Raw genomic sequence first — 15,043 nt, 5'->3', positions numbered from 1 at the left:
ATTATTGACGTTGTGACATCACATTGTTCTGCGAGGCAGAAGCCCCGCCCTCCCGCCCCGTTGCCCCGGGTAGCAGAGCGCCCGGGTGATACCGGCAGCTAATTGGCTGAGAGAAACCTCCACAGCTGTCCAGCTGTACATACCGCGCTCCCATTGGCTGCTCGCATTCCTTGTGTTGCCATGTGCTTTTGGTGACTTGAGGGTGGTGTGCGTACTCATCACATTCTTAACCCTTTCACTTCCGCACTACCAAACGGTTAACCCTTTCACTGCGACAATACACAGAAGGTTAACCCTTTCACTGCCACACGACAGCAGGTTAACCCTTTCACTGGCACACTACCGACGGTTAACCCTTTACTATCACACTACCGACGGTTACCGCTGATAGTAAAGGGTTAAACTTCTATAGTGTGGCAGGGAAAGGGTTAAGAAACAAATGGCCACAGTCTTTTTCTGTTGAAAAGATCCTTTTTCTATCGGTTGAAGGCAGGTGTCTGATGTATGTTTGTATGCAGTCCTACAGTGTGTCATCATCTTCATCAATGGGTCGAGGGCCTGGTGCTCTGAGCAAGGCGCCAACTGCCAGGGTTGGGGGTTCGATTCCCACCAGGGCCACCCATACTGAAACAAGGAGACGCGCCGTGTCACCGAGGCGAAGCGATGCAAGCGTCAACTCGCTCCAAGTCTACCATCTCTATTTAGTATTTACCATCTACTGTAAAGATGGGATTTAAAAAAGGATATTCGTGGAACGTTCCAAGGTGGGAACAGGGTGGCACAGGAAGGAACCCAACCTGAGCACGGCATAAGAGCAAAATGGCCTCTGTGTCAATATGGCCGACTCCATCACTTGGTTCTACGGTATATATATTCTACCCAACGACCAGGCCTGTGTCGCCTGCTTGTGTCCCATTTAGTTAGATCAGCCCGTTCCATTGGAGCAGAGGTGAAAGGGTGAGCGGGGGGGGGGTTGCCTGTTTAAACTTTAATGCTGCAGCACACATCACACCTCGCGCCCCTGAGGTCATCTGGTGTTAAAACCTAATACACAAATCCAATCTGGTCTCCGCTACTCCGGGCTCTCGGGGACTTCCCGTGTCAATACTAGTCCCTCTCGCTCCCTCGCTCCCTCCCCCACTCACCCATGACCACTGCCCCCCCCCTCTCTCCTCCATCCCCCCTCCTCCTCCACCTCCTCTCCTCCATCCCCTCCTCCATCCCCTCCTCCACCACCTCTCCTCCACCATCCCCTCCTCCACCTCTCCTCCATCCCCCCTCCATCCCCCCTCCTCCGCCACCTCTCCTCCACCATCCATCTCCTCTCCTCCTCTCCTCCACCATCCCCCCCTCCACCAGCTCTCCTCCACCATCCCCCCTCTCCTCCACCACCCCCTCCTCCACCCTCTCCCTCCACCATCCCCTCCTCCATCCCCCCTCCTCCACCTCTCCTCCTCCATCCCCTCCTCCACCACCTCTCCTCCACCCTCTCCCTCCACCATCCCCTCCTCCACAACCTCTCCTCCACCACCCCCTCCTCCACAACCTCTCCTCCACCACCCCCTCCTCCACCACCTCTCCTCCACCATCCCCTCCACCCTCTCCCCTCTCCCTCCACCATCCCCTCCACCATCCCCTCCTCCACCACCTCTCCATCCCCCCCTCCTCCTCTTTATTCTTCAACCTGCTCTCCAATCCTCTGCTTCTTCTTTCAAACAGGATGATGTTTCACAACGTGGCTATTTTTGGCGGTGTCACTATTCTGTCCTTGACAATGTTTTGCTATGAGATTATCCCAGTTGACCCTCTCCTCCCATCTCACTCTCACTCTCACTCACTCTCACCCTCTCACTCTCACTCTCTTTCCCTCCCCCTCTCCTTCTTTCCCTCTCCCTCCCATCTCTCTTTCTCTCCTTCTTTCTCTCTCCATCTCTACCTTTCTCTCTCCCTTCTCTCTCCCTCCCCTCCCATCTCTTTCTCTCCTTCTTTCTCTCTCTCCATCTCCTCTCTGTCTCTCTCTCCCTCCCTCTCTTTCTCTCACTACCGGTCTCTCTCTCTCACTACCGGTCTCTCTCTCTCCCCCTCTTTCTCTCTCCCCATCTTTCTCTCTCTCTCTCTCCCATTTCTCTCGTCCTCCCTCCCATCTCTCTCTATCTCTCTCTCCCCCTCTCTCTCTCGTTCACACAGAAACATGACCAGGTCAACATGACCTTTGACCTCTATCTCATCTGGCTTCCCTCATCCCCTCTGGCACACATGTAGTAATAAACCAGAGGCAGTCGTACAGTAACAGCCCCAGCTGGTTATATTTCATATGGATTTCAGTCTGAAAGTCCTGAGGGATGAAGTCTTCCGTGAGTTGGACGTGATGCAGTTTGAGTGACACCGGCTCGCAGGGAGAAATGAGCATCCTGTCGGTGATATTGCACTTTTAATTTATTCATGGCATGCTAGTACCTTCACACTGAGACTAGCCTATGGGTATTGATATATTTATATATCAATAATATATATCATTCTTCAGTCCAAATGCTAAATCATCAGTCTATAACAAACGGTTCCCCTACAGCTATATTTAGGACTGTGTTTTATATAAATGTATATACAAAATAATAAATAATAAAATGTATATGTTTTTTTTTTAGGTTGAAGGTCTATACGTCAGGGACCACATGCCCTTTGAGCTGGTCATTAACATATTTTAATGGAGGTGGAGGCGTGAACCGCTCGGACTTGCCTCCATCGAGTCCATTCAAATATGTTAATGTCCATCTGCAAGGGCATTGTCCCGCATATACCCTGGCCGAGGGCCAAAGATAAAAAAAAAAATTATAAAAAGATTATGTAAAGTCAAATCAAATCAAATGTATTTCTAAGGCCCGACAACACACGTTAATTAATGTCCCCATGGGCCGGACACGTCTTCTTTAAACAAGTCGAGAAGAAACATCACAATAAATCAAGAACAAACCAAAAACACCATAAAGTCCACATTTTCTTTTATAAATCAAATAAATGAATGCAAAGAGAATAAAGAACAATAACACTTGTGACACGACTCAGCCATCTGAATAACGCCTGGTTTGTTACAAAGCTAACGTTATAATAATAACTTTATTTGTATATGCTAGGACGCATTATGGACACTAGCGTTGCATAAGGTTAGCAAACGGTGAACATGATCCAACAATAGGTTCAAGACGACGCTTACTCGCTTAGGTAGTTACGAAAACGGCAGCAAATTCAAGTAGCAAGTTGCGTGGTAATTTATCGCCACCCTGTGGTTTTCAGAGGACACTGCATTTCCAACCAAAATCATTAAACGGAGCGCTAAGTGTGTCTGACTCTTAACCACCAAAACCTGCACGGACTACAACCTATGACGTACAGTATATCATGCCAGTTGGGGTGCCTTGTGTTATACTGCACTTTGTGTACTGCACCTTGTGTTTACTTTTACTGTTACTCATAGTATAATATTCAGATTCTATTTCTTTATTGTAACGTATACTATAACCGATAAGGCATACAGACCCTCATCTGCACCTTTGTTTACACTGTTTATTTTTCTCATATTTCTATATTCAGATCTAATTGTATTGCCTATATTTATGTCTTTCTACTATTACCCTGCCCATACCTGTACCTCCCCTCCCCCCTCCCCCATGCTGCTATGACGCCTGAATTTCCCCCAAGGGGATCAATAAAGGAATATATTATCTTATCAACACAAACGGACTACCCAGCCCAGTGTTGTTGTAGCAACGATATTCATTGATTTCCTTTTTTTTTCAGGGAGACGATAAAGTACCAGACAATCTGCTGCTGTCAGTGAAGCATAGATAGGGGCTGGATAGCTGTGCTGTCAGGGAGCATAGATAGGGGCTGGATAGCTGTGCTGTCAGGGAGCATAGATGGGGGCTGGATAGCTGTGCTGTCAGGGAGCATAGATATAGGGGCTGGATAGCTGTGCTGTCAGGGAGTGTAGAGATAGGGGCTGGATAGCTGTGCTGTCAGGGAGCATAGATAGGGGCTGGATAGCTGTGCTGTCAGGGAGCATAGATAGGGGCTGGATAGCTGTGCTGTCAGGGAGCATAGATAGGGGCTGGATAGCTGTGCTGTCAGGGAGCATAGATAGGGGCTGGATAGCTGTGCTGTCAGGGAGCATAGATAGGGGCTGGATAGCTGTGCTGTCAGGGAGCATAGATGGGGTCTGGATAGCTGTGCTGTCAGGGAGCATAGATGGGGTCTGGATAGCTGTGCTGTCAGGGAGCATAGATAGGGGCTGGATAGCTGTGCTGTCAGGGAGCATAGATAGGGGCTGGATAGCTGTGCTGTCAGGGAGCATAGATAGGGGCTGGATAGCTGTGCTGTCAGGGAGCATAGATAGGGGCTGGATAGCTGTGCTGTCAGGGAGCATAGATAGGGGCTGGATAGCTGTGCTGTCAGGGAGCATAGAGATAGGGGCTGGATAGCTGTGCTGTCAGGGAGCATAGAGATAGGGGCTGGATAGCTGTGCTGTCAGTGAAGCATAGATAGGGGCTGGATAGCTGTGCTGTCAGGGAGCATAGAGATAGGGGCTGGATAGCTGTGCTGTCAGGGAGCATAGATAGGAGCTGGATAGCTGTGCTGTCAGTGAACATAGAGATTTGATTTGCTCGTTTTCGGTGCGACATTAACGGACAGACAATTACGGTCGAATAAAATAAAATGGAATATAAACTAAATAAAAATAGAAGCACACTACTAGACTATAATATAATTATAAAATAGGATACAAATAAAAAATAGGCCAGGGCAATTGTGCGCGACGTGGTCAAGTATATACACTAATTAGAATAAAAATATCAATACAGTGGGATGTATTGGAGCAGTAATGTGCAAAAAGTATGAACGGTGAAGTATGAAGAGTTTTGATTGTATTATACAATTATATAGCCCACTGTGTTACATTAACACACCCCTACTGGACTATATAATTGTGGTGTCAGTGGGGGTCCTGACTTTCCGAGCCTTCTTGATGAGCTATATAGGCAATACAATTATATCTGCATATGAGAAAAATAAACCGTGTAAACAATGTAATTAACTCTGAATAATGAAACTGGACTTTGAAGAAGTCTTTATTTGTAGCACATTGCTACATCGTCACGCAGCGAACACGCATGCGAGAGATGGGAGGGGCGGACTTAGGACATGTACACACTACACACGCATGCATTTTTTGGGGTCGCCGTTGAAATGTCCTCTCTGCACTTGACTTGACCCATCCCGTCGTCCTTCTCCCCCCCCCAAAAGGGCAGCCGGGGGTCTGTGGTGTGGGTGGGGGGCGCACCCGGTAACCAATCCAGAAGTGTTCCTGTCCGTCTTCATCAGGGACGCGACAGCGTTGGCGATCTATTCTGCGTGTTTTTCCCATTGGGTTTATCTCTTTTCATGGAGGGGAAACCCTCGCGAGCACGGGGGGGGGGGGGGGGGGGAGGGGAGAACATGCAGACTCCACACAGAAAGGCCCGGGAGTTACCCCACCTGGGTACCTGGTCCTCGAGCGGGCATCGAACCCAGGACCTTCTTGCTGCGAGGCGACAGTGTCAACCACTGCAATACATATTGAGTTATTGAGTCAGCCTTTTCTACATTTGTTTGTTCTCAGGTAAATTGGTGATGCAATTAAAATGCTGTTTAAATATAATAATAAATGCCCACATGCAACTTGATCTGAAGGCCAGGGAGTCTAGTAAAGACAGAGCACCAGAATATATCTTTGAAGACATTGTCTAAAAAAAAACACATTACCTTTGGAGAACAAAAAAACGGGAACAAATACCTCTCCCTCTTTACTTAGTTACTACTGCGGAGTTACCATGTGGTCCTTCTGAAGTCGTCGCTACTGTCTGTCTGTCTTTATGTCCTTTATGGCCTTTCTGTATAGGGCTGTCCCCGACTAAGGATTTGGATGGTCGACTATGATAGGCCAAAATGTGCCGTTAGTCGACTATTGGTCAAAAAAAAAAAAAAAAAGTATAATATTTTTTTGTTATTACATTTTTTTTTTGATCATTCCATTTGGGCTGTGGGGGGTGCTTAATGTCTGAAGGAGTCGACTGAAGGCTTCTTGTCCTCTGCAAAAGCATGCAATTGGTCCACTGATGGATACATCTTGATATTTGTCTAGTCTAGTGTGTTCATTAGACGGGTGAAATCCTCTTTCAGTGCCTCTGTGCCTGTTTTCGTAGGCAGTTAGCCTCTGGTATGCGGGCCATTAGCGTTAGCCACGCTTCTAGGCCTCTTTTATTTTGGAAAGAATGATTTTTTTTTTTTTTTTTATATATTTATTTTATTGTAATTTTTTTTACTATTCGACTAAGAGGTTGGTTTGTCGACTACAGCTCCTTTCGACCGATTAATCGACTAATGGGGGTCAGCCCTTATTGTACGTCGGTCTGTGTCTTTATTGTATGTCTGTGTGCACGTCTTCATTTAATTCCAAACCTTTATTTCAGCTCGTGAGACACTGAGGTTACCCTCATTTACAGCAACGACAAGCTTACAAAACAAGACACAGTTTATCCGCAATTTCATACATATAGGCACAATAAATAAGAATAAACAATAAAAATCAGCTAAGACGGTTACACGTCGACACGCGGTGGTCAGAGATCATGCTTTTAAACGCAGCAAGAGAAGGAAGAGCCTTCAGCTTCAGAGTCAGTCGGAGGGCGTTCCAGGTGTTGGAAGAACCAAAGGAAAAAGCAGTTGATCATAGTTCAGAGCAAACTGGTGGAACCAGTAATTTCAACGTGTAGAATAGGTTCCAAGATTCCATTCCAACAGTGTTGTGATGTAAGAGGGAACATTATGTGTGTCTGTATGTGTTTGTAAGGCTGTCTGTATGTCATTCCTGTAAGTCTCTCTGTGTTTGTAAGTCTGTCTGTATTAGGGATGTCCCGATCCGATCACGTGATTTTCAGAAGATCGGGATACTAAAAAAAAATCTGGATTTTATTTAATTCAACAAACATGACCATGTTCACGTCTTAAACTCATACTGAGGCCTTAGTTTTGGTTTTAAATTGCATATCATCATTCATTTATTTATTGTCACACAGAGCAGAAGAATTTTGCCAAAACAAACGCATTTCCTTAGATTTAATTATACATCAAATAATTTATGTCAAGGATGAGGGACATCCACTAGTTGCAGAACTTGCAGTCACCTGATTTTTACAGACGATGGCGCCATTGCTCTCATGAAGCAGCAGGTTGGAGGCAGAGTTTTTAGATTACTCCGGGTGCAATGCCTCGCTTGAATGAAGTTAACTTTTCACCTGGATAACGTCAACATTTAGGGTGAATGTAATGTGAGAAATTAAGATGGGAGAAAAAAAAGTATTAATATTATATTTAAAAAAAAAAAAAAATTATCGGATCGTGAAAGATCGGTATCGGTAGATACTCAAAATCGCATGATCGGGATCGGTATGTCTCTTCTGTACGTCTGTCTGGGTGTCTCACCATACATCCAGGCTACTGTACAACACGGAGCAGCAAGCTGCAGATCACCAGAGGTTGCCGTCGACTGCCGTCCTGTTTCACCGCTATAAGCAGATGCTAATGTATTCCTGCATGCGATGGAACCCGGGGATTCTAAAGATGGAGGATCTAGCTTATTATTATCATTATATTAACACTCCCGTATATATCTCACATTCTCTCCCATGAAAGATTGATTCGGCTGTTCCTTTTGATATCTAGTCCTCCTCGGCCAGGAATATATACGTTTCTCTCTCCAGTAACCCAGTCTCCCTCGTCGGAATTCCATAATTAGAATTGCAGCTGCCTTGTTTACGGCGTGTGTGTTTGTGGGGGGGGGTGGGGGGGGGTGCTCATGCATGGCAGCCCATGTAAGGGTGGAATGTTTTGATCAACCAGTTCTAATCTAGCTCACCATTATGGTGCATCTAATTGCTGTCAGCTCTCGACAGTATGTTCTATAACGCTAGCTCAGTGGCCTAAGCCTGTATTAGGACGTAGGGCTGTCGTTTTGATTGATTTTTAAATATTTAATCACATGATTGTCCATAGTTGACTTATGATTTAATTGCATGTTAATCACACATCATCATCATCATCTTCGTTGTACATCCTTTTTCCCCACTACAGTGAGGTATCTGTGTGTTCTGTTCTGTTCAAAATGTACCCTTTTTAAAGTGATGTTTTTCAAATATTGAATACTCTTAATAACATGAGAGCGGGCAGATATGCGTGGTTTATGCAAATTAATGTTGACAATATTGACCTGCTAGATGCAACATTATTCAGTAATAAAATGAATATATGAATATTAATATATCATTATGAGTACTCGCACAATGTAAAAATAAATGGTAAATGGTGCATTTATATAACCGCTTTTATCCAAAGCGCTTTACAATTTGTTCCTCACATTTGACCCGTTCACTCACACATTCACACACCGACGGCGGAGGCAACCATGCAAGGTGCCAACCTGCTCATCTGGAGGAGTTAGGGGTTAAGTGTCTTGCTCAAGGACACATCGACGCGCTGCCCGGGAGGAGCGGGAACCTCCGGATTGTTTGTGACTTTGTGTTTGTGACTGTGTGTTTGTGACTTTGTGTTTGTGACTTTGTGTTTGTGACTGTGTGTTTGTGACTGTGTGTTTGTGACTGTGTGTTTGTGACGGTGTGTGTTTGTGACTTTGTGTTTGTGACTTTGTGTTTGTGACTGTGTGTTTGTGACTGTGTGTTTGTGACTGTGTGTTTGTGACTTTGTGTTTGTGACTGTGTGTTTGTGACTGTGTGTTTGTGACTGTGTGTTTGTGACTGTGTGTTTGTGACTGTTTGTGACTGTTTGTGACTGTTTGTGACTGTGTGTGTTTGTGACTGTGTGTGTGTGACTGTGTGTGTGACTGTGTGTGTGTGACTGTGTGTGTGACTGTGTGTGTGTGACTGTGTGTGTGACCTGGGTTCTCTGAGCTGAGCGTCTCTCTGTGTTCGCAGGCGAGGCGGTGCTGACGGGCGACGCCCTCTGTGAGATCGAGACGGACAAGGCTGTCGTTACCATGGAGGCCAACGACGACGGCGTCATGGCCAAGATCCTGGTGAGTGAGCCAAGTGTGAACGCACACACACAGACACACACACAGACACACACACACACAGACACACACACACAGACACACACACACACACACACACACAGACACAGACACACACACACAGACACACACACACACAGACACACACACAGACACAGACACACACACACAGACACACACAGACACACACACACACACACAGACACACACCGACACACACACACAGACACACACACAGACACACACACACACAGACACAGACACACACACACACAGACACACACACAGACACACACACACACAGACACACACAGACACACACACAGACACATACACACAGACACACAGACACAGACACACACACAGACACACACACAGACACACAGACACATACACAGACACACACACAGACACACACACACACTCACATCGGTTGAAATGGGCAACACTGAGGCTCTGTTTTGAAAATGGTGGGTTGTTTTTATTTTGCAAAGTCTATATATTTCTTGGTGGAGTAAGTGGGTATAATTTGACAAACAGAGAAGGTAAAGACGACTTTGAACTATTGAACACAACAGTAATCCAGAACTATTTTAATCTATTCTATAATTCGAATATTTTATTGCACTGCACTATTGCACTATTTAATTTTTTGTCTATTTAAAACTGAATCAAACCATAAACAAGGTGGCCTGTTGGGATGTTAGATCCTAATGTGAAACACTGTGATTTTTTTCTTCTTCTTACTAGCCGTATAGCCAGATATGGAAGCGTACATCGGGTCAGAGTGACGGCTGTTGCAGTCATTTGTGACTGTGTGACTGTGTATGTGTGACTGTGTTTGTGACTGTGTTTGACTGTGTGTGTGTGACTGTGTTTATGACTGTGTTTGACTGTGTGTGTGTGACTGTGTTTGTGACTCTGTTTGCCTGTGTGTGTGACTGTTTGTGACTGTGTGTGTGACTGTTTGTGACTGTGTGTGTGACTGTGTGTTTGTGACTGTGTGTGTGACTGTGTTTGTGACTGTGTTTGACTGTGTGTGTGTGTGTGATTGTTTGTGACCTGCGATTGATTGATTGAAAATTGTATTAACAGATGGCAGAATGGGTACAATACAGTACGGCTCAATACACACAATTGTTAAGCGGATGCAGACCAGAGAAAGACTTTCGTCTTGTTTACATCAGGGTCCCCCATTTTCAATTCATAATGAATTGTAAGTAAGGGTGCAATTAGCACCGTGCAATCCATTATTTGTGGATCCCGCCCTGTGTGTTTGTGACTGTGTGTTTGTGACTGTGTGTGTGTGACTGTGTGTTTGTGACTGTGTGTTTGTGACTGTGTGTTTGTGACTGTGTTTGCACTGTGTGTTTGTGACTGTGTGTGTGACTGTGTGTTTGTGACTGTGTGTGTGTTACTGTGTGTGTGTGACTGTGTGTGTGTGACTGTGTGTTTGTGACTGTGTGTGTTTGTGACTGTGTGTTTGTGACTGTGTGTTTGTGACTGTGTGGTTGTGACTGTGTGTTTGTGACTGTGTGTTTGTGACTGTGTGTTTGTGACTGTGTGTTTGTGACTGTGTTTGTGACTGTGTGTGTGTGTGACTGTGTGTGTGTGTGACTGTGTGTGTGACTGTGTGTTTGTGACTGTGTGTTTGTGACTGTGTGTGTGTGACTGTGTGTTTGTGACTGTGTGTTTGTGACTGTGTGTGTGTGTGTGACTGTGTGTGTGTGACTGTGTGTGTGACTGTGTGTTTGTGACTGTGTGTGTGTGTGACTGTGTGTTTGTGACTGTGTGTTTGTGACTGTGTGTTTGTGACTGTGTGTGTGTGACTGTGTGTTTGTGTGACTGTGTGACTGTGTGTGTGTGACTGTGTGTTTGTGACTGTGTGTATGTGTGACTGTGTGTTTGTGACTGTGTGTTTGTGACTGTGTTTGTGACTGTGTGTTTGTGACTGTGTGTTTGTGACTGTGTGTTTGTGACTGTGTGTGTGTGTGACTGTGTGTGTGTTTGTGTGTGTGTGACTGTGTGTTTGCGACTGTGTTTGCACACAGTGGGTTCCAGGTCCCCCCCCCGCCACCCTCCCTCCCGCCCTGCGCTAATTGGCTGTCCTCGTTAAAGCCCGCTTTCAGCGCCCAGCGGCAGTGAAGCGAAGCATTGATGAGTTATCGTCGTCGGTGACATCTCTCTCTCTCTCTCCCTCTCTCCCTCTCTCCCTCTCTCCCTCTCTCCCTCTCTCCCTCTCTCCCTCTCCCCCCATCACACCGTTTGATGCCTGGGATAATATTTAATGGCCCGCCAGCGACGCAACCCATCAGCTGTCTTTCATCTCCACGCCGTGCTTGTCGCCCCTTTAACGTACGAAGGGCGTTTCATCCTCCTCCCCCGATCGATCTGGCGGGGAGATCTGAACACGAGGGATGGTGGGAAATACGCTTAATTCTTCCTAGAGAGCGTTCTCCAACCCCTCCTCCCAGGAGTACCAGTCCTGTCGTACACACACACACACACACACACACACACACACACACACACACGTCTCGTACACACAGACTCATTTCCACAGGGACCCCGTTCTGTTTTTCTATTCCAAGAAGAACCTCAAACGCACGTTGAAAAGTTGAGTCGGGGTGGCGGCCTCCAGATCCACTTCCTGTAGATGCTACACTGCGCCACGAGATAGGGCTGTACCCAATGTCATTTATTTAAAAAAAAAAATTACATTCTAAGCTTCTATTGAAGTTTTAGAATGAAGCTCCGAATGTCTGTCGTCATATTTTATATTTTTATCATAAAAAATGTATTAAATAAAAAAATATCAAATCAAATCCTCAATTTGAATAAAGTGATTAATCTGATTAGATGAGTGTTTGCTGCAGAGCAGGAGGGACTGGGAGACCCATGTTACTGACCAGACACTCTGTATCAGTGATCGCTGTTTACTGCAGAGTGGAGGGACTGGGAGACCCATGTTACTGACCAGACACTATCAGTGATGACTGTTTACTGCAGAGTGGAGGGACTGGGAGACCCATGTTACTGACCAGACACTCTATATCAGTGATGGCTGTTTACTGCAGAGTGGAGGGACTGGGAGACCCATGTTACTGACCAGACACTATATCAGTGATGACTGTCTTGAGTGTAGACCACTTATTCTAACATGTAGACACTTATTTTAACATGTAGACCACTTATTTGAACATTTATACCACTTATTTTAACATGTAGAGTAGACCACTTATTTTAACATGTAGACACTTATTCTAACATGTAGACACTTATTTTATCCTGTAGACCACTTATTTTAACATGTATACCACTTATTTTAACATGTATACCACTTATTTTAACATGTAGACCACTTATTTTAACATGTAGACACTTATTCTAACCTGTAGACACTTATTCTAACATGTAGACCACTTAACATGTAGACCACTTATTATAACCTGTAGACACTTATTTTAACATGTAGACACATATTCGAACATGTAGACACTTATTCTAACATGTTAGACCACTTATTCTAACATGTAGACACTTATTCTAACATGTAGACACCTATTCTAACATGTAGACACTTATTTTAACACAGATTCCGCTGTAGCACCTATAAAAACCATGCAGAACAGTGAAGTGTACAGAAGGGGTTGTTTCCTGGACGCCCCCCCCCCCCCCCCCCCCCCCAACCAGCTCCGTGTCACAGCTGATGTCACCGTCCCCTCCGTCTCGTCCGGTGGTCCTGGAGCCGGGCCCGGTACAGTGGGTTCAGGTGGCGGGTCTGAGCAGTGATGATGAAAGTCCACTCGACCAGATACACATCGTACTCTGCTGATGGATACTACTGGCCACTAATTACACTTACTCTGTAGACACACACACACACGCACACGGACACACACGCGCGGACAGACACACACACGCGGACAGACACACACACGCGGACAGACACACACTACTGGCCACTAATTACACTTTCTCTGTAGACACACACGCACACGGACAGACACACGCACACGGACAGACACACACACGCGGACAGACACACGCACGCGGACAGACACACACTACTGGCCACTAATTACACTTTCTCTGTAGACACACACGCACACGGACAGACACACGCACACGGACAGACACACACACGCGGACAGACACACGCACACGCACAGACACACACACGCGGACAGACAGACAGACAGACACACACACGCGGACAGACAGACAGACAGACAGACAGGCAGGCAGGCAGGCAGACAGACAGACAGACAGACAGACAGACAGACAGACAGACAGACAGACAGACAGACACACAGACACACAGACACACACAGACACACACAGACACACACAGACACGCACTCAGCAGTCCTGGGCCACCACAGCTAAACATTATCCACCACTGCTGAGACGAGATATAAGTAAGGGATAATGTAATGTAATGTAGCTACGAGGTCATTGTCGCAAAATAATTGACCGATACAGAGTTTAAGGGTGTGTTCACATCTGAAAGTCCAGGGATAGTCCGGACTTTCCGTGGATAGTCCGGACTTTCTGGTGGACCAAATGTCAAAATGATACATTGTTTGATTTGGTCTGCGTTCACACTAGTAGTGACACTACCCTGTTTGGTGCGGATCTAATTTGTAAACAAAGGACATGCTGTCGCCAAGTCGTTCATCTATTGGACTAGCACTCACAAACATAACAGTTGCCGACAGCGTCTCTTGTGATAAAGCAGAGAGATGCTGTCATTACGAGCGTGGCGCAAGTCGACTAGAGAGTACTATAGAGAGTAGAGATATAGAGAGAGAGAGAGAGAGCGAGAGAGAGAGAGAGAGAGAGGACGAGAGAGACTGTCCGCGCGCGGCGCCAGTCTAAGAGAGAGAGAGAGAGAGAGAGAGAGAGAGAGAGAGGACGAGAGAGACTGTCCGCGCGCGGCGCCAGTCTAGAGAGACAGAGAGAGGAAGAGAGAGAGAGAGAGAGAGAGGACGAGAGAGACTGTCCGCGCGCCTGTCATTCATTTGAGTTGGGTCGCGCGCAAGCTGTCACTTGGCGCTGTCAAGTTGGGTCGCGCGACCGCCGCCACTAGGCACCTGTCACTCATTTCAGTCATTTGCTCTAGATTAGATACTATATAAAGTTCGTTTTGCGTTCACACCAACAGCAAACGAACCATGGTCCACTTTGAAACGAACCGAGTCCCAACTTTTCAAGAGGACCATGGTTCGGTTGTTTGGTCCTCATTATAGTTCGGTTTGCGTTCATACCTGTACAAACCAAACGGACTATCGATCTAAAGGGACCATGGTCCACTTAAAGGGACCATGGTCCACTTAAAGTGGACCAAACAGAGTAGGTGTGAACGCGCCCTAAAATACCGAGCCGCCTTGGCGAGGTGTTTTAAACGTCAGTGAAGGTCAATTATTTTGCGACAATGACCGAGTATAGCTATACATTATCCCGCTTATTACATGGCTAACTTACTAACAATATACCTAATTCATTTTACATCGACTCAGTCAACACTGGTTCTGGCTCCGCTCGTCGCTCCGCCCCCTGTCATCGCCGGCAGCAGAACACCGGCAGTGTCTAATTGCACTGAAACAGTGTGCGTCAGTGGGCTTGATTGCGAACAGCTGCGCACAGCGGTCATTATTGTCCCACAGCGGTCATTATTGTCTGATAATGACCGCTGTCGGGGGGCTATTGACCAATCACAAGCAAGCATTTCGGCGAATGTGAAAACGCCATGTAATAAGATAAGATATTCCTTTATTGATCCCCTCGGGGGAATTTGGGCGTCATAGCAGCATGGGGGGAGGGGGTACAGGTATGGGCAGGGTAATAGTAGAAAGACACGAATATAGGCAATTAAATTACATCCGAATAAGACAATAATGAGAAAAATAAACAGTGTAAACA

General features: G+C 46.1%; 1 protein-coding gene across 1 annotated transcript in view; it reads left to right on the top strand.

Annotated features, from left to right (window-relative positions):
* The window catches only part of pdhx (pyruvate dehydrogenase complex component X), a 126,052-nt gene that overhangs the window by 14,080 nt on the left and 96,929 nt on the right, over positions 1-15,043 (top strand). The window contains exon 3 of the mRNA XM_084334305.1: positions 9,021-9,121. Coding sequence (XP_084190431.1) covers positions 9,021-9,121 — 101 coding nt within the window. The remainder of the gene's footprint in view (positions 1-9,020; positions 9,122-15,043) is intronic.

Source organism: Notolepis coatsorum (assembly GCF_963971535.1).
Source record: "Notolepis coatsorum genome assembly, chromosome: 18".
In the NCBI taxonomy this organism is placed as follows: Eukaryota; Metazoa; Chordata; class Actinopteri; order Aulopiformes; family Paralepididae; genus Notolepis; species Notolepis coatsorum.
The sequence above is the reverse complement of the archived record's forward strand: the minus strand, read 5'-3'. Positions and strand labels throughout refer to the sequence as shown.